The sequence below is a fragment of the Ctenopharyngodon idella genome, chromosome 4 (assembly GCF_019924925.1).
Source record: "Ctenopharyngodon idella isolate HZGC_01 chromosome 4, HZGC01, whole genome shotgun sequence".
In the NCBI taxonomy this organism is placed as follows: Eukaryota; Metazoa; Chordata; class Actinopteri; order Cypriniformes; family Xenocyprididae; genus Ctenopharyngodon; species Ctenopharyngodon idella.
Genome location: NC_067223.1, coordinates 8,579,861 through 8,601,187, shown reverse-complemented (window position 1 = coordinate 8,601,187; position 21,327 = coordinate 8,579,861). Strand labels below are relative to the sequence as shown.

At 37.1% G+C, this 21,327-nt stretch overlaps 1 protein-coding gene across 1 annotated transcript in view; it reads left to right on the top strand.

Moving 5' to 3' along the window:
- Positions 1-21,327, top strand: part of exoc4 (exocyst complex component 4) — a 129,871-nt gene that overhangs the window by 16,617 nt on the left and 91,927 nt on the right. Inside the window, exons 6-9 of the mRNA XM_051890766.1 lie at positions 1,555-1,792; positions 7,572-7,746; positions 17,874-18,019; positions 18,249-18,337. Coding sequence (XP_051746726.1) covers positions 1,555-1,792; positions 7,572-7,746; positions 17,874-18,019; positions 18,249-18,337 — 648 coding nt within the window. The remainder of the gene's footprint in view (positions 1-1,554; positions 1,793-7,571; positions 7,747-17,873; positions 18,020-18,248; positions 18,338-21,327) is intronic.

The following is a 21,327-nucleotide window of genomic DNA, read 5'->3' as shown; positions in this document are numbered from 1 at the left end:
CTAATACTTTGACATACCAATTTTCTCTTTTACAATTACACAGTGACTCACTTTCATGCATCTCTAAAAAAGATGTGTCGGCACACACACAAGAACACGCTCTCTCAGGTTTCATGATCTCAGTACATCATGTTTCAGTAAGCATATTAACCGGTGCAGATGAGATACTCTCTTACGATATTAATCATGCAGCACTGTCAGCACAGCGGGGGTGCGGGCCTTGTTATCCGTGCTCTGCTGTGTGGGGCCGACTCCACTGTGAGCTCAGAGACTGTTATCAGACCCACCAACCCACCCACAGCTGTCTGTTTCTCCTACACTGTCTCTGACATGCTGTCAATTTTCAGAACAACTATTGACATATCTATCTATCTATCTATCTATCTATCTGTCTGTCTGTCTGTCTGTAGATCTATCTATCTATCTATCTATCTATCTATCTATCTATCTATCTATCTATCTATCTATCTATCTATCTATCTATCTATCTGTCTGTCTGTCTGTCTGTTTGTTCTATCTATCTATCTATCTATCTATCTATCTGTCTGTCTGTCTGTCGTTCTATCTGCCTATCTATTTCACTTTAGATGATTACTCGCACTTTAATTTTTCTTATTTGCTCTGATTTTGCTAAAGCAGGTAGAAGCCAGAATAATTCCTGTGTTGCCTGCAGTTTTCTTCACATTACACGAAACGCTCGCAATTATTGCTGTCGCAGTGCTTTATGTGTGATAGGGTGACGCCATCAGACAACATTTCCCCTGCTGCGGAAGACGCTTCCCTTTTGTCGCCTATTTTGTCTAATGGCCTTTTGCACATCATTTGTCGGTGGTAATTGTAGTAATTATTTAGCAAGCTACAGTTTGGGGGGGTGAAAAAGAAAAACCTGAGCCCATTAACTTGCCATAAACATTAAGACCATTTTAAACAGTCATTGGATTTGAGGGTATTAGCAGACAGGAAAATAAGCACTTCACTGTACGATCACTCTATTGAGCAGGTGAATATGGAGAGATGTGTTATGCAGGTTTTTTAAGGAGTGTGCTGATGAGAAGGGAGGGAATGATTATAAAATGATGAAACGTACCACTGAAACATTGTTAAAGATGACTCTAAAAATCTGTTTAAATTGCAGGCATTATAAGTTCAAGGTTCATTGTAGGTTACTTTACGTTAACATTACTAACCTTTCTCCCTGTAAAAGCTCTATATAAAAAACTTCAGAATAAATTAAATGTAATAACATTAACATTAACATTCTAATATATAAATCTTAACAGATTGTTAGTACATTTAATACATATTCAGATTTATTCATTAATATATTCAAATTGGAATGTGCATTAGTGACCTTTAAATAGTTATGTAATATTAAACCATTTAACAATTCATTTAAAATCATATCATAAAGTTTTACTACCTTTTACTGTTTAGTTGTTGTCATGGTTGCATTTATACTTATTTAGCTGTTCCATAAACCATTCAGTGAAGTCATTCTGCTGTAATTATATATTGTTGTAATGATCTTCATGGAGTTCATGTGTGTTTGTGCAGCCCGTGAGCTGCAGGAAATGAGAGAGGACCAGGACGTGGACCCAGAGGAGAACAGCGCAGAGTTCATGGGGATCCTGATCAAAGCTCTGGCCAAACTCAAGAAGATCCCTGAGACCATTAAAGCTATCATGGAGCGTCTGGAGCCTGAGCTCAAGCAAATCCTCAAGAGATCCACCACTCAGATCGCTGACCACGCCTACCAGAGAGGAGAGAACCTGGCACAGGACAACCAGCCCAGGTAAAAGCTAATGGGATGATGGGGCTAGTAGCATCAGTTGAAATTTTCTATCTGCCGTAAATATTCATACACTCTAAAAAATAATGTGTTGGCTTAACAAAAAAAAATTAAGTTTGCATCATTTTTTTTTGAGTTGTGACAACTTTGAGTGAATTTACGTTCAACGAACAAGCTACATTGAGTTAGAGGAACTTAATAATTTGTAGCATAAACACAAATTTTTAAGTTGATTACTTTAAAAAAAAAAAAAAAAAGTTGCTCCAACAACAGTTGTAGCCCTGGAACCAAATAGGCTAATCTTGTCTATTTCAGTTCAAATCAACAGCTATCATAGCACATGCTAGCATAACTTATTTAACATGTATATTTAATGAACAAGTAAAATATTACTTGTCACTGGCATTAGCGCAATCATTGCTTATAGTGTCAATGTAGTGTTTACCTATATGTATCTACTCTTCAGCACAATGGTAACCAGAAAAACTTCAATATTACAGAAACTCTTTTAAATGTCAAACATAACAGCATTAAACACTAACCGGTCTTTCTCTTCACTAAAAAAAACAATTAAATGAACACTTAATTTTAACATTTATTCTCTTTATCCAGTCCCTAAGCAAAGCATGCTGGGAAATCCACTAATTTCCGAAGTTATCAAGACAATTTCATTAAGTAACAACGAAAAACAACCAAAAAAACAGTTATTGCAGAAATTTTAGTTTGAATTACAGATGATATTAAGTTGATGTAATGATCAACATTATTATGTCAACAGAATTCTACAAAATAATGTTTGCAACAAAGGTATAATTAAAACAATAAATTAGAATTTTAAACTTGCAACCATGCATTTATTTAAGCTGTGGTAACGGGTCCCCTGAAATACTTAATAGAGTGAGTTATAATTTACCATACTGTAGCTGTTTCCTAATTTATTGATTGATTGATTATTGGTTGATTGATTGATGACAAAATATTGTATAGTGGTTAAAATAAAAATAAAAAAACAAGGCACTAACAAAACAGACAAAGACATATTCAAACAGCTCAAATAAATTCATGCAGTTGCACAAATGAACACTGGGAAAAGTGTGAGTCTGAAATTCATGTTTTGTTTTGTCAAGACATATGTAATATTTATGAATCTTATTGTATATTTCCAAATCTCATAGTATTTATTTGTGAATTTGTTTATTTCTTTCATTTATAAATAATTTTCTATTTTTGAATTTATTTATGAACAAATATAACCACGTAATTAAGTAGGAAGGGCACATATTTCTTTATGAAAATCATAATTTCTGCATATTTGAGACACAATCTGTTCTTTTTAACTCCCTAAATATGCGCAGCCATACTGAATATTTGCTCAATGGCTTATCGTTTCAAGTTGTCATCTGCGTGGGATGTATTTTTCAATCCCGCTCCCGCGAGATTATGTACCGCTCCCTCCCGCTACCACCAAAAATATGTTAGATTTTATTCCATTCCCGCCCAAAATGTACACAGTTTGTCCCGTTCCTGCCTGCAAAAGCACATAGAAAGAGGAAGAGGTGTCTATGCTGATTTTTCAGTCCTGGTCCAGTTAGATTTTGTTACGTTCTGGTGTCTACAGTACATGCTATTTTTTCCAATTTCCACTTGAGATCTCCAGTTACAGACTTCTGCGTGCTGTTATTGTTAGATAATTATATTTTGCGGGAGCTCACAAGTCATTTCTTTCTCCTGGATCCCTTGCACATATCAGTATCTTTGCTCCCGCATCCACACTCAGCAATTCAAAACTGTTCCACGCCGCACTCTGTTGCACCAGGTCCCACGAACCTCTAGTTTCAAGCATCTGTAGTTAAGACACTCATTTAAAGAGAGCATAACACTTTTTACTTGAGACATTTGCAATTTTCCTAGTGCAGCTACATGTAAGGCGAGACTTGATTTTAGCATTTGGCTTGTGATTGCATTATGAAAAGTGAAGTGTTAATCTATGATATTATTGGTTGATTTTTGTTTTTCCCTGCCTACATGGCCTTGATTGCATCAGATCACGAAAGTTGTTATTATGTTTTGATGGAAGATTATTAAAACAAATTTATTTCTTTACATTAAGACGTACTGACAAATCACGAACAGGGCGAGAATTATTAAATTATATCCTTAAATGATGTAGGAAATAAAAACTGCCGATGACAGTCACTTTAGATGTAGTTCTCCCTCTTACAGTGATTTTGTTTTTAAGGGAAGCACTTTGGAAGGCATTTGTGCTGAAGTGTGATTGGTTTCCATTGTTTTCCTTCTTTATTGCGCTCTCTCTCGCTCTCTCACTTTACCCGATGATGGCTCGCTGGATCAATGCTCTCATCTGTCATGTGGCATTCATACCTCCCTCATTTCCAGAAATGGTGTAATCCATAAAAGCGAGTCGCGGCCAGGGTCTGCTTAAGCATCGGCTCTAACTGAGAAAAACAAAAGCAAGGGGGAAAAAAGAGAGAGATAATGAAGGCTGTTGAAGAAACGCTCTTTACCCAAGGCAAAACTCTCAATTGCTTATTTTTCCATAGCCATTCTCTGGGTTTTAATGTTTGCCCTCCGCTGTTCTCTTGGAAGTGAGCTTCCAGTGTGCAAGTGAATATCTACTGAAATTTCATTGTGTGCTTTTAATGATAATATAAACGGGGGCTTTTCTTTGAAAGCAGTGACTATTATACTGGAAACTTTAGTAATATAGGAGACATTTCCATTTTTCACAAACTCATTTGAGAAATGGTTTTGTGTATAAATGTGAATTTCATCTGAATGTGCTAATGTATCATACAATGTAATTACCTTGATAAATAACACACAAAGCACTGCTGAATTAATATGGCAGTTCATAAATCTGTTTCCTGTAAAAGGTAAACCAGCTGAAAACATCCAGATGACCTGAGTTAAAATGAGGTCCCATTTTAGCCATAGAGCATTTTCAGTGTTTACTTGTGTGTCTGTGTGTGCTATCTTGAAAGTTGAGGCAGGGCTCTGTTTCTATGGAAACCTCAACAGAAAAAGGAAGTCACTGCTGCATTACAGTTCACAGTGAAAAGTATGCCCTTACATGGTGTCCTAACATGATGTGACAAAGGCTACGTTCACACTGCAAGCCTTAGTTGTCAATTTGGATTTATTGCTCAGATCCGATTTCTTTGTGTGGCTGTTCACATTAGGTTTTTAAATGTGGCTAATATCCGATTCGAATGTGAACTGGTCACAGTCCTAAACTGACCCGCATGATTCGGGTTTATTGCTCAGATTCGATTTCTTTGTGTGGCTGTTCACATTAGGTTTTTAAATGTCGCTAATATCAGATTCGAATGTGAACTCATCACAGTCCTGAACTGAACCGCATGATTCGGGTTTATTGCTCAGATCTTATTTCTTTGTGTGGCTGTTTACATTAGGTTTTTAAATGTCGCTAATATCAGATTCGAATGTGAACTGGTCACAGTCCTAAACTGACCCGCATGATTCGGATTTATTGCTCAGATCCGATTTCTTTGTGTGGCTGTTCACATTAGGTTTTTAAATGTCGCTAATATCAGATTTGAATGTGAACTCATCACAGTCCTGAACTGACCCGCATGATTCAGATTTATTGCTCAGATCCGATTTCTTTGTGTGGCTGTTTACATTAGGTTTTCAAATGTGACTAATATCAGATTCGAATGTGAACTGGTCACAGTCCTGAACTGACTCGCACTAAAGGCCACTAAAGTCAGGGTTTATGCATTCATTTATAAGGTGATGTGCTATGGAAGCCAGCGAATTTGTTTGCAGATGATAAGAAGGACGTAGACGAGGATGAGAAGAAAGAGAGCAAAGGTTTTCTCGTGTACTTTTCACTTTAAATTTTGTTTGTATAGAGCTGTCACCTTAATATTTATGAGTATAACAGCTCACTGTCCCGCCACTGACTGACTTCGCTGCAGTCTTTCATATTCACGGTGACCAAAGACCCACCGGTATGTAAAATCTTTGGAGTGACTTCAGTCAGCACAGAATTGTGATAAATGTTGATCTAACATGACGTAAAAGTCACATGAATGCGAAACATCAGACCTGTATCTGATTTAGGACCACATATGGAAGTGGCTCAAATTGAAACAATCAGGTTCCATGTGGTTTGTGCTCTTCAGACTTATGCCGTTACTGTACCAACTACCATGCCATTCACCCAAACCTTGTCACCTTGGTTCACATGTGTTTGTGTAAATATTTTGGGTTTTTGGGTTGGCTTTCTGCAATGTTTGCATGAAGGAGTGTTGTACTGTGTAATATATGTTTACATGTTGAGTCTGAGTCAAGGGTTATGTCCTGTCCTTTGTAAATCAAGCTTAACATGTGTTATCATGAACCGTCTCTCACATGAACATCCATCATCTTCCTGTCTTCCACCTCCCAGCAATCTTAATACCCTACATCATGCTGTCACCTCCAACCTCTTCATTCCGCCTATCAGGGTTTTCTTCTGAATCATTTTACTGGGACGAATGAGTAAACTCCACAAAAGTCAGACAGATGTGTGTCCTCCTAGTGGACCCAGAGAGTTTGACAGATGCTGCTAATTGTTGTTGGTGAACAGCTGCCGCTGCTCAACAGGGAGATTCTGTCAGCACCCTGCTGCTGTCATGTTCATTAGTAACAGAGAATGGACCGCTTTTGGCTCGGTTTTGGTGATGTGGAGGGATTTATGACAGCCAGACTGACTGCAGTAGTGGCTTTGTCTTGGAAAGCCTCTAGATGAGGAGTTTTCAAACTGGGGTCCAGGGACCCCCAAGGGGCCACAAGGGGGTGCTGAGAGTTCTGTAAACAAACAGACAAACAAAAAAAGATTAGCAAAATGTATATTTTACGGCTGTCAAAGTTAACATGTTAACTTAAGATTTTAATGGACACTAATTCTAATAATTGATATGATTAATGCAATATTTGTTAACACATTTGTCAAATTTGATACTCACAGTTTCTATCTATCTGTCTAGCTATCTATCTATCGTTCTATCATTCATTCTATCAATCATTCTATCTTGATTGATCGTTCTACCATTCTATCGATCATTATATCTATCGTTCCATCGATAATTCTATCATTCTATATATCTATCGTTCTGTCGTTCCATCCATCCATCCATCCATCCATTTGTCGCCCCATCGTTCCACCGCTCCATCGTTCCACTGTTCCGTCATTCTGTCTATCTATCGTTCTATCTATTGTTCTATCTATCATTCTTTTGATCGTTCTATCGTTTTATTGTTCATTCTATCCTTTATATCTATCTATCGTTCTATCTATTGTTCTATCTATTGTTCTATCATTCTATCTATCATTCTATCGATCGGTCCATCGTTCTATCATTCTATCGATCATTCTATCTATCTATCTATTGTTTTATCTATCTATCGTTCTATCTATCTATTGTTCTATCGTTCCATCCATCTATCTATCCGTCGTTCTCTATCGTTCTATCTATCGTTCTGTCTGTTGTTCTATCGTTCCATCCATTTATCAATCGTTCTATCTATCATTCCATCCATCCATCCATCCATCCATCCATTGTTCTGTTGTTCTATCTATCTGTTATTCTATCTGTTGTCCATCTGTCCGTTCGTCCGTCCGTCCTTGTCATTGCTGCATTTTAGCCTGCTAATATTTTAATTATTTTACTATATTCCTATATATGTAAATTATTCTTTTTATCAATTTTGAAGTGTTTTTTTTTTTTTTTTCTCACTCTGTTTCCCTTTTCAGGTTGTTGCTGGAACTGCTCGAGCTGTTGTTTGATAAGTTGAATGCAGTGGCCCAGGCTCACAGTGTGGTTCTCCGTCACCTACAGCAGATTGTCGTCTCTCCCACTGGAGCCCATGAAGGGATCAAACTCTATGAGCAAGCTGATGTCTATGCCAAGATCCAAACCGTCCTACAGGTAAGTTTCTGGAAAGTCATTCGATAGAGCAGATCCAGGTAACTGGATAATATATTTGGAATCTGAAAGAATGCAGTGAAATATATGCAATATATTAAAGTGGATTTTGCAAGAGACTATTCTGTCCACCTAGCAATGCCCCAGCCACCAGACAGCAATGTGTTAGAAACCATTCAATGGACCTTAGCAACTGCAAATCTTCAGCATATTGTTCATAGCAACTCCTTGGCAACTACCCAGTACTGAGAAGCCACACACTTACTTAAAACTGTCATTTAAAACAAACAAATAAAAAATACTACTAACTGTTATTTACTAACTGTATAGTTAATTACTAGTAAACAGAAGGGCTGTTTATAGTTATTAGATGTTTTGTGTCACTTCTGTAAAATGGTACAGGTGGAGAAAGAATGTGTGACTGAAGTTTTGTGAATAATCTACATGAACTCATCCCAAGTGCCTTGTTTAATTGGAGTGTGTTAATTGGAAAAGGTTGTATTTTAGTGTGTATGTGTGTGCTTGTGTATTTGGCAGCAGACTGATAGGCAGGTGAGATTACCAGCTGTTCATGTAAACTTTGAGAATCTCTCAAGAAGCCCAACGTTTAGTGTCTGTTTGTGTGTTTAAAAAGTACTCGCTGGAAATCCTGCCGCAGGTTTTTCATGTGATTTATTTGCATTCATATTTCTTTGTTGGTTTTTCTGTGAAATTGGAGAAAACTAAATTACAAAATTATTTTTGCCGCAATACACCCTTACTAATATTATAAGTCAACCACGAGGATAAAATAAGATAATTTCTATCAAAGGAGGGGAAAATGCTTCCCAAAACTTGTTGTTGCATCTCTCTTTCCAATTCCATCTCTCTCCATTCTCTCTCATGGCATGTGCACTCTTTCAAAGCATTATTTTTCAGCTGCATGATAGTCTAAAGAAGATCCAGTCATGCAGTAGAGACAGGAATCAGGAGAAAGAGTGAGAGAAAGAGAGATGGGAGTGGCAGTGCAGCTTGGGAATGAGTAAATGGGTTTGTCATCACTCCATCACACAGGGTGAAGAGTCAGACTGTGACCTTGTACCTTCCTCCTGTATTTTTCTTAGTCCTCCTTTCAAAGCAGTCTGCAGAGAGCAGTAATGAAAGAACAAGCTCGGCCCTGCCAACTGTTGCTAAGGCCCTGCTGAGCTCCTCGCAGACCTTAAGTAACGAGGCGCATCTTTCTGAGAGGTGACTATAGAAGTCAAAATATGCATTTAACTGCCGTATGATGAGGGGTTCGACTGTGTGCATGTTTGCTGCCTGTTTTTTCAGCATTAATTAGCATGAGCACCTCACACCCTAGCTAGCAACAGTTTAATTTGTTTATTTAGAGCCTTAGCTTCAGCTTGTACGCTGCATCCGAAAGCTTAAAAATGCTACCTTCGGAGGATGCATTCTAAGGTAGGAAGGCATCAAGGCACGTCTGAATCCAATGTTAGCTTCACTTCCTGTCTTCTGTCATCAATCAGTCAACCTACCTACCTATCGTTCTATCTTCATGTTTCGGCAGTTAAAACATTTCTGCTTTTTGTTGCGCTACAGCGATAGCTGGATTTCCTGGAACGTCATAAGTTATTACTTCTATAAGTCTGTTTTGGACTTTCTGTGAGACAGCGCCCTCTGGCTTTGAGTATGAATGAAACATACATTACAAGAGAGTGTTTAGTGCTTCATAATGTTCACATTGTTTTGAATATCTATCTTGTCTGTTTGAATTTAAACCCAGATTTATTTACATATAATGTTCACTACGTGAACACACTTGCCCCAAAGTGTGTGGGGGACAAAATTACATTTTATTTAAAGTGCAAGGGACACGTCCCTCGCGTGATGTCACTGAAGACATATTTAAGACATCATTTGTGGTCATTTGAGACAGATGTAAATACCCTGGATGTACGGAAATTTTTCATAGTTTTTGTCAGCAAAAAAATAAAAAATAAATAATTGGGTGGTCAAAATGAAGAAAAGGCAAAGAAAGGAGAGGCCACAGGATGGGGAAGTGTTCCTATACTGCAGAGTCATCCTGGCTTTGCTAAAAATGGATGATATTAAGTGTTCAGTGTGCTTCCTTGCCCAAGCGGGCTGGTTGCCAGGGGCTGCGGAGTCTCCCGTGGTCACGGTGTGAGATAATGTAAGCTCTTGATGAGAATCTTCATTAAGGTAGATGAGGTTTTCCTAATTATTTGTGTTATTTCTCTCCTGATCACATCGCCAAATCTCATCTGATCTCTTCTTCCCTTCACCTGACTGCGACAGTGTTTTGTCAGTTCAGACTCCATCACAAAAATACACAGCATCTTCTGAAGACATGCAGAAAAGCTGCTCCTTTTCTGTTTTCTCTTTGGAATGAAGAATGTGGGAGAGTGAAGAAGAGTTTTTTGTCTTTCTCTTTACTGTTATTTTATTTAAATTTTTTTCTTTTTTCTGCTATATTCACTCCGTACTGTTCTTTTTTCTATGTATATTTCTTTTTTCCTTTATTTACTTTGTGTTCTGTTCTGTTCATTTCATTTTCTTTTATTTCCTTTTTCTTTCCTTTTTTCGCTGTCATTTTCTTTTTCTATCTTTTTTCTGTTATTTTCGGTCATTACTTTTTCTCATACGGTGACACTCTTGAGTTGCGGGACTGTTCTTAGGTGTGAGTGTGACTTAGGCAAACTTCAGTCTCAGGTGAGAATGAAGGTCCTGTCCTCATGCACCGATGCACCTGATGTTCTTGGTGTCACTTGTTGGGTTACTTTCACAATAACCTCTTGTTCTCTCATAGGTGTAGATGAGACCCTAATACACCCTTGTCTTTCTAGCTTAATACCGAACTTTTGTTACCAAGTTCCCTCTGTTCCTGTGGGAGACAGGAATTACATTGACCTTTCCATTACACTGAAGACATGAAGGCCATGGACAGATGGACCTGAGAGACATGTTATAATCTTTATTTCTTTCGGTTCCTGAATCTTTGAACTGTGGCTCGGCCATTCTTGAAGAGAGCTGAGCAAAAGTCTGTGAGTGTTAGAATCCATATTGAGCTTGTAAACCTGGTTCGTAAAGGGCCATGCAGAGTTTTTTTTTTTTTTTTTTTGGAGTGTGTGGAGTAAATAGATGACTTTTTGAAGTGGCCATTGACTGAAATGTTTGCCCCCTTCAGACCAATCCTGAATTTGTCCTAGTACATCATTTATCACTTTAAATGCCACTGAACAAAGGACAAAACTGGCAGTACTAAGTACAGATGTTTTAGTGGTTCTCAAATGGTTTGGCCATAGGACCAACATTTGCCCATAATCATTAAGCCATGAGCCAAATTTTTTGAAATTTGAACCAAGCAAATGTATTTCTCAAAAATGGCTGACACATACACAAGCACTTTACTTGACATGCTCATAAATTGTAAGAATATCACTAACACTGATGAACAAACAGTATAAGGTAAGGCTGTTAAATAATAGTTTTTGTTAATATAATAAAGTTAGGAAGTGAAAGTGAAAGCAAAGTGGTATTTTGGGTTAAGTTTTATGGTTGTGATAATGTTTTCTTAAAGTAATTTTATCATCCCTGTGGATATTGGTATTGATATTGAATAGATATTTGATTTTTGATTTATTTTTGATATTGACGAGATCAAGTTTTCTTTTGAAGTGGCTGTTTTTTATGCTGACAGAACAATCCTGGATATATCTGAATTATTGATTATTAATTATTAATATGTTAATGTTTTCTTACAGTAAACTTAATTATTGCTATGATTTGTGTCCCATCAAATATTAGTATTTATATTTAAGAGATTTATTAGTTTGATTTTTGATATTGAATTTTGATATTGATATAATTACTTTTTTTGGTTGCTGACAGACCAATCCTGGAGCTTAATGATTCATTATTGATTATTTTAATATGGTCTTGATAATGTTTTTTTTTATTTTTATAAAGTTCACTTAATCCTCACCCAAGTCCCACGCTCTAGACTGTATCCCATTTTTAAGATAAAAATGATGGCACTTGTTGTAATCTCCCTCTTTGCGCTGTATTACTGTCCCTTCCCCTAAGCCTCACGGACTTGAGCCTGGGAATGATGGGTAAGAGGGTGAAGGGAACAAGAGCGTGAAAGGGGAAAAAAGAAAGGAAATTACAAACTTTCCACTTTGACAACTTGTTTAGATTTAGTGGGAGCCACACAGCCTCAGAGTAATTGGATTATACAGTGTTAGTGAGGCGTTTCATGCCCTGACAGTGATTAGTCTGGCAGCGGAGGGAGAGGCAAAGTGCTTCTGTTTCATGTCGGTGAGATAGACAGACACATGGCCTCTAAATGAGCTGTTGTGTACTAGCCTAAATGATCTATTGTAACTGGCCACGGCTTGCATATTGCTTGTGGATTTGAAAGATTTCCACCACAGGGTTAATGATCATAACAGTTCATTTCCATGTTTTAAAACCCAGTGTTCATTTTTCCCTCCAGGCTTTATGGTCGAGACGCGCTGGTTGTTTTGAAAAGCGGCACTCTTATGTTCATTAATTATGACAGTAATTATGCATTCTTTTGTGATGTGCGTCTCTGTAATAGCAGCGGCCGTAGTGAGACCATACAGAGTATCGCTGAGGGGAATGCTAATGACATCTCGAGATGCTGCTCCAAGCATTGACCTCTCTATGCGATATGTAATATCTACATTGAACTAGAATGTCAGAAGTACTGTATACAATACAGGCTGAGGGATAGAAAAGGCTCAGCGAGGCTTTTGAATCCATAGACGTCACAATGTATCGCTGATGAGGTCAGCTTGTGTTTTTAGAGAAAGGTTTTTGGTTTTCTGGTGGCAAGTGGTTGTTTGCCCATGTCTTAGTCTTGAACAAATCTGTTTTTCAGCTTGGAGTCTCACACTCATTCTGAGTATTCTTGTTTTGGTTTTGTTTTTTTTGTGTTTTGTTTTGTTTTGTTTTGTTTTGTTTTGTTTTTTTGTTTTTTGTTTTTTATTTTGTGTTTTGTTTGGTTTGGTTTGCTTCGTCTTTTTTCTTCTGGTTTTGTTTATTGAATAGATATTTGATATTGACAAGATACTTTTGAAGTGGCTGTTATTAATTAGTAAGTTTCATATTGTTTTGATAATATTTTCTGGACTCATCCATGGTCAGTAGCATCATGATTAGCATCAAATATAACAAATATGCTGCTGTTGATATTAGATCATTTGTGTCTCTATTCATGTGTTTATCGGACACCTGTGTGTGCTTATATTATTATGAGTAATGGTATCCATGGAGACAGAATCCCAGGTTCATAATGCCCCATCCTTCATAATGATAATAGTTTTATTGTCAGTCATTTCATACATTTTTAATTGCACCGTTTAATTGCACAGTTTGGTAGTTTTTGTGAGATTTTAAAAGTTATGAAGGTCATGCATTCACCCATTTTTTTAAAAAACACTTCAGAAATGGTCATGTTTTGGTGTCAGATGCCTTCTCGGAAACCACGGAACGAGAGAAAACGTTTTCTTCGCAATCTCAAGAGGGGTAGACGGGAGGCAGGAAGCTTTGTTTATTTCCCTCGTTTCTTAAAGCACTTTGCAAATGTCTATCATCAGAGAGCAGGTGCTCACCTGCACATCCTTCAACACTGTTTTTCTTCTTTAATTAGCTTGATTTGCGGCTAATAGAGGGGATGAGTGCTGCTTTTCACTGTTCATTAAATTGAGAATGTGTCCTCAAAGACAAAGGGCTGGGTTTTAAGGTTCAGTAAGATTAACTCTTGGTTTTCCAGACACTTTGCTAAACTTTGTAATGGTTTTGAGCCGTAAGGAAGCAGAATTGTTGTAATAGCAGTGGGGTATACTGACGCACATGCATTCATGCACATCACAAATCCAGCCAGTGTGCTCTGTGTTTATTATCTGGTGTGAAAAGCCATTTGCTGTTTCTCACAGGCTCTTGTTTCCCAAGCCCATTTTCAAGCTGGTCTTTTCTTGGAAGAGGCCATGAATATTGATTTTTCCCTTCTGTTAAAACAACCTAGTCTTTAAGGCTCCAATAAAGAAGAGGGCTTGTGAAATGAACGTCCGGAAATGGAAGGGTCCAGAGTGTGTCCATCACGTAACAGCTGCTCAAAGTGGTGATTTTATTTTGTATTTTGTCCTCCCTTTTCTTTAGAAAAAGGTCATTTGGAGGATGTTTACTGAGGAAAGTCAATGATAATCATTCATTCACAAGGAATCTACCAAACTACTATATTGTCAGAACCGACTAGTCGATCTTGACCCATCTTTGGTGTTTTCACAAGGTCATTTGCAGAAGAGGTTTTTCTCCTTGAAGACACAGATTGGTGTATAAATTAACTGCCCTTTCAACACTGATATGACCACACTATTCTGGCTCTGAGACTTCACTGTAATGTTAAACAGGTCTTTTGTTAGTATGTGTCCATCCATGGGCGGCATAAATCATAAGTGGGCTGCTCTTTGTATCTGTTTGACGTGGTGCTTTTAGACGTTCCTGCTGGAGATCAGCAGTTTGTTCTGCATGTTTTATTGCCAGACTCATTCGAGAGTTCTTTGTGTTGTTGGCGGAGCTGCCTCTGTTGTTTCCACCTACTTGTTTGGTGTTTTAAAATGGACACAGCACTGCTGCTGCCCACGCTTCATCCCTGTTGTTACGGAAAAACGAAGGCTGCTCTAATAAGCCGCATTATAATGGGGACGAAGACACTTCTGATGAGGCATGAGGCGCTTTAGTGAAAGTGACCTTGCTGGCTGTGGTGGTGGTATAATGAGTTCTGTCTTCAAGTTTTCCTCCCTTCATCTTATGTTTTTCTGTTAAATGTCTTGCAACAAATATTTTCATGCACTTACAGTACTCACAAACCATAAAAAAATACACTGCTGCTGTTTCTCTGGCACTGAAACGTATTTAAAGCATATTACAAAAGACAATATGGGCAGTGATAATGAGGACACAGGAAAAACCTGTAATTAATTAGCAATTAAAACAAGATTTTCGACATCCACTTGAATTCATATAGTGATGTTTTATATTTTTAAATGAACTCTTATGTTCACTTTGTATCAGTTGTAATTTTGTGATGAAAGAACTTAAATGATTTCCATCTTTTAGACATTGTTAAATATTTTAGCCAATACTATGATTCTTCTTCTTCTTCTTCTTCTTCGTCTTCGTCTTCGTCTTCTTCTTCGTCTTCGTCTTCTTCTTCTTCTTCTTCGTCTTCTTTAATATTAGTTGTTATGGCAGTTCCAAAGACAAATTTCTATTCTATGGCACATTGAATGGTTAATAAAGCATAAAGTAATTTAAATAAGAGCCTTATGAGGGGGGACTGCATTGTACCGAAGGAATGGCCCATTCATTTTTGTTGTTTGCTTTGCTGGGATGAATTTGCTGACTGATCACTTTCTAATCTCTCTTGTACATCTCTCTCCATCTGTCTCCCTTCCTGTGTTTACTGTTTTCTTCATGAGATCCCTCTTTCTTTCTCTTTCTCCCATCATCCATCCATCCTCCATGGTTAATTGCCTTAAAAGTTCCGTGTTCCCTTCTCTGAGGTCAGTGAAGTGGGTCCATACTCCTTCATCAGGCAAACGCTGGCATTTAATTAAGTTGGGGGTCTACATGCGCGACCCGCTCCATCACTGGATCAGATGGGCATTAGTAATTAATAATCTGACAGGAATGTAACGGGCTGGCCGGATTGGACTTGTCTCTGGGTTGAGGAATGGCTGTTGATGAGGCTTCCCCTCCTCTCATAGACTGTTCCCTTCTTATCTCTGTTTAATTATGCTATTATCAGTCAGATGTAGTTCCATCTGTCCTTTCCTAATTCCATCTCCACTTTGGACTGTTTTGCAGCTGGGATTTAGAAATAGACCAAGCAAATTGCTTCACTAAATTATGGAGCCATTGGAAAATGGCTTGCTAATTTGTGGAAAAGTTTACTTGAACTTCTTTTTCAGTTCTCTTGCAGCTGTTTGAACCTCCCTTAATGGTTATGGATAGTGTTGAATGGGATATTCATGAACTCGGATGTGCAGTTTTAATCAGAGTTAATGGGATTTTGCTGGCGGACATGGCAAGCGTTTGAAGTCACACAGACAGACTGGAAAGATGTGGGCCTGAGACAAACCTAGAAACAGATTCGTTCAGAGTCAGACTGATTCTAGACTAAGGATATGCATAACTTAACTACATATTTTACAAAATGTATTTTAGGACTTTTTTTTGCGTAAAGCGCTGTACAGTGTTTTTTTTTTGTTTGTTTTTTTTTATTTGATATGTTTGTTCAAAAGTTTGGGGTCAGCAAGAGTTTATTTTAAACAAAATTAATACTTTTATTCAGCAAGGAAGCATTAAATTGATCAAAAGTGGCAGTAAAAATCTTTTTAAGTTGTTAGAAATAAATGCAGTTCTTTTGAACTTTGTTCATCAAAGAATACTGTCAAATGTATCACATGTATTTTCACAAAAATATTAAGCAGCACAACTGTTTTCAACATTGATAATAAGAAATGTTTCTTGGAGACCAAATCAGCATAATATAATAATTTCTGAAGGATCATGTGACACTGAAGACTGGAGTAAAGGCTGCTAAAAATTCATCTTTGCCATCACAGGAATTTATTAAAGGGGTGGTTTATTATGATTTTACTTTTTTAACTTTAGTTAGTGTGTAATGTTGCTGTTAGAGCATAAACAACATCTGCAAAGTTAGGAAGTTCAAAGCAAAGTGAGATATTTTCTTTTAAAGAAGGACTACAACAAACGGCTGGTAGGGACTACAACGATCTTCTTCCCGGGTTGGTGATATCATTAACCCTAATATTTACATAAACCCTGCCCCGGAGAACATGCAACAAAGGGGGAGAGGCCATGTTATTGCTTTACAGTATGTAACACAAATGCAATAGCATGTCATAAAAGCAAGATGACAACATGACAAGTTATAACCGTAATTAAACTAAACTATACCTGTTCTATCTTCATGCAGCATATATTCTCTGGCTCTGTAGGCATCTTACAGCAGTTCCCACATGAGCGATTTATAGATTATCAGGAAAGAATGTTAATTAATGACTTTAAGATAGTTAACTCCGCATCAGCTACATAAATTCATCAACTATCCGTTCAGAAATGTCCTGTTGCATTCTACATGTTGTCACTTCTTCTTGAGTCTCTCCATCATTGTCCGACTCCGGTTTGAACATAAAAGGCTGAACAGTTTCTGACATTTTCAGTGAGTCTGCGTGAGGTAATGTTAATCGGAGCTGCTAACACAAGCTCTTGAAACACCGCCCTCTTCTTGAGAGCAGCAGCTCATTTGCATTTAAAGGGACACACACAAAAACTGAGCATTTTTGCTCACCCTCAAAAAGTGACAAATTTAAAATGCTATAATGATCTGTAGGGTATTTTGAGCTTAAACTTCACATACACACTCTGGGGACATGAGAGACTTATTTTACATCTTGTAAAAGTGGCATTATATGACCCCAACAACAAATATATTTAAAATATATTAAATTAGAAAACTTTTTTTTTTTTTCTGTATTTTTGATCAAATAAATGCAGCCTTGGTGAGCATAAGAGACCTCTTTCAAAAACATTAAAAAGTCTTACTCACCCCAAGCTTATGAACAGTAGTGTATATATCATTAGTCTAATAGTGGGGAGAAACGATATACAGATGAATAAATATTAAATGATTTAAATTATGATAATAATATTGTCAATAACATTTTGTGTAGGCTATATCATGCTTTTTCTTGCAGTATAAATACAGTATAAATGATTCTATATGCATGAAAATATACTGCTGTCTTTATATTTTAGGAAAGGAGTCTTTTCACAAGCAGTCATCTCATTTGGGTGTCCTTAGCATCAAAAAGTTTGACCCATTTGCTTGTGTTTATAAAGTGCAGAGTTGACTGCAAGTGCACTAATAAACTGTTTATCATGAGTGCATGTAGTGGAACAGCTGCTTAAAGTGTCAAGAAGTCAAATGAATTTGGTTGTTTACTGTAATGTATGACTAAATAAACATTTGAATATTGCATGTCACTCAACAATCTGCTCTTATGCTCTCTCAGATGCTGCTAATGGACTACCTGGACGTCAAAAACACCCGTAGCGCTGCAGAGCCTTCTGCCCAGCTGTCCTACGTCAGCACCGGCGGAGACTTCGGAGCATTCTTCTCCAAGAAGAAACCTGTCCGACCCAAACAGTCTCTATTCAAGTAAGTTTATTTGCGCAGGTTGATTCATGAATTGAATTGGAATCGAAAGGGTTACAGCAGAGAAGGACCACACGAAAAGGCTGGGTTAAGTGCCTCATGGGAGACCATTTTCTCCTTACGCTTAGGTTTACAATCCATCAGATATGTTAGATTTCAGGTTAACTTAAAACGAAAACCCTTGACCTGCTTTCCTATGTGGTTTTTGACTTTTGTCAACTTTCTTTTGCAGATTTGAGTCGTCTTCCCACGCCATTAGCATGAGCGCGTACCTGCGAGAGCAGCGGAGGGAGCTCTACAGCAAAAGCGGGGAGCTGCAAGGTGAGCCAGGGGAAGGGGGGAGGCTGAATGAAGGGGCCGGAGACTAAGGAAGGAGATGGCAGGTGCAGTGTGAATAGAATAGAAGGAGTGAATAGAGCGATGATGGAGAGGAGGCCCTGAAGTCATCAGGGTGAAGAGTCGTTTAGCTATGTATCATCCACCTGTTAGAGCTTCTTCTTTTGTTCAGCGTCTCTGGGCTACAGACACGTACACACACATCCTGCTGGAGTGAGACAGACGTGCGAGAGAGCGTCTCTTTCTCTCCCCTCCTCTCTCACTCTTCAAAATGACCTTGCAGTTTCAATCAGCGGTGCTTGACAGTTGTATGTCCCTTCTTGTTTTTCTTTTTCCTTTTTTTACTCAAGCAATCCCTGTGAGACACACACTCTGTGAAATGATCGAGAGGGAGCATAAGGTGTTAAGAAAAGAGAAGTGAAGGACACATAGAAGGAGAGAGGTGAGAGGCAGATGCTTCTCACACCATTCAGAAGTACAGACAGGTTGTTTTCTTGACAAAAAGTTTTGTACTCCTTCAGTACAACCCCCAAGTTGTACTGAAAAAATGGAAATAGGGAAATAGAACACAGAACATACTCTCCAGCTGCCTATTTAAGCTTTTGTGTCCCTGTTTGTGTTTATTTATTTGCAGTTTTATCATTTTTATTTCTATTTATTTATTTCTTTGTTGATTCACATATTATTTTGCTGTTTTTTTTGTAGTTTTATTATTTTTCTGTGTAATTATTTATTTATTCACAGTTAATTTTGCTGTTTCAAAATATTGAACTGCGTTACAATATATGAACAAGCTATCATTCATTCAAGTGCTATTAAAACATTCAAGCGCGATAAGACGAAAAAAAGAACTTAAATCTGTACTGGCACGCTGTCTGTGAAGCGGCTCTCTCTGAACAAACATCCAAAACCTGCACACAGAATACCAGTGCCGCATTGCTTGAATGGACAAAAACACACAAAATTATGTTAAAATTCCTGTTTTGTTGAGTATCCTCCTAAGCACAGTCTTGAATGAGTTAAAAAGTGTTAAATGAACATAAAGAAAATAGGATGTTTGTCAGATCTGCATCATGTGCATCAGGTCTTAGTGACAGCAGCCTAATAAACCTGTAAGCCTAATAAATCATTGACGTTAATCAAAGAACGAAAGACAAAGAGAAAATCACTCACTCCTCTTGACTGAATAACTTTTGTAGCTTTGATAAGGATTAATCTATATTCAATTTATAATTTATGCAGTGTTTGATTATTCAATTTCTGTATATTCACCTGTTAGACCTACCTGAAAATCTTACAGCACTGTTTACAAGGTTACATGGGTCAAAAACAATAACTTTTTTTGCATTTTAGCAGGGCAGGTAAACATCTGAACCGGCCCAACTGGCCCAGTAGAAAAAATCTTGGGCGCTGAGCCCAAGGCACAGCTAAATGTCACATTTATTACAATGGGTTTAAGTGAAAATTGTTTTAAGTTCACTTAAATTAAAAGTTATATATTTTAAAGCCTATTAAATGTTAAAATTGATTGCTTTCAATTATACTGTGATGTTTAATGGCTATAATTAAAAAAAATTTAATGAAGACATCAGTGTCAGTACTGATGTCACTAATACTGGCCTTCATTTATAATGCTTAGTAAAAAGATGGCATTAAACAAAATATTTAAAATATACCATCTTTATGTTGTTTCTACATTATTTTGGAGATTCAGTGTGAAAGTATTACAATATAAAAATGTATTAAAAACTTTAATGTTATGTGCAATTAATCATGATTAATTAGTTAATTTTTTATAGATTGACAGCACTAATATTTATTTATTTATTTGGTAACACTTTACAATAAGGTTTAGTCAAGGTTTAGGTATTAAGTGAAGGATATTTAATTCATTAACTAACATTAAATAATGAGCAATACATTTGTTACAGTGTTTAATAATCTTTGGTAGCGTTAGTTATTAAAATTACAACTGTTCTTTGTAAGTTCATGTTAGCCCAGATCCATTAAATATAAACAGATACAACTCTTGATTTTAATAACATATTAATAAATGTTAAAGATAACATGAACTAAGATTAATAAATGCTTTAGAAGTATTTGCCACTGTTAGTTCTTGTTAACTAATGTAGTTAATGAATGTTAACAAAGGGAACCATTTATTATGCTATTTATTTATTTTGCAATTTATTCATTCATTTTATTTCGTCCATATTGTCATATTAAACATATTATCTTATTCATAGTTGAAGTATACAGATTCTTCTCTTTTTTGTGTGTGAATGTTCCCACCTCTCCATAGTTTATAACATACTGGTTTAAAACAACATCAGGATGAGTCAATAGTAACATTATTTTTATTTTTGTGTGAACTATCCCTTTAAAGATTTTGCCTTGGTATTCAATATTCTTAAGGTGTGGCAACTTTGCAAAGCACACCAACTGATTTTTTTTCTCTGCCGCACAGCTCTTCAAGTACAAATTCAATTGATAGCCAATCACAGTCGACCCGTTGGGCACAAAAAGAGCAAGGTGAACGTGGAGATTAATGAGATAAGGAAGTAAATGGGCTTCTAAGACTCTTATGGTGTTCCTTCAAATGCTTCACAAGTGATAGAAGGAGAACATTTGATTGGTTGAGCATCTCGCACCACCAAATAGGAGATGAATTTCCACTGTTCATTTGTGCCGTCACAATACAGGCGCTGTGTCTGTCGTCTGAAAGGACGAGAGGAGATTGAAGGGATGAAATAATTTAACAGACGGAATAAGTCGACTCGGTAGAGGGAGGGAGGAGAGAGTTGAAAGTCATTGTTTCATTGCGTGAGCAGAGGGGCCATTCATGGATTTCTTAAGGAATAAATTAGAAAAATGACAATATGTATTGAAGCCAACACAGGAATGTTTCGTATTTTAATTAAGTTTTCAGCCACACAGACATCCAAGACTAAAGCATTATGGCTAGTAGATGGTCT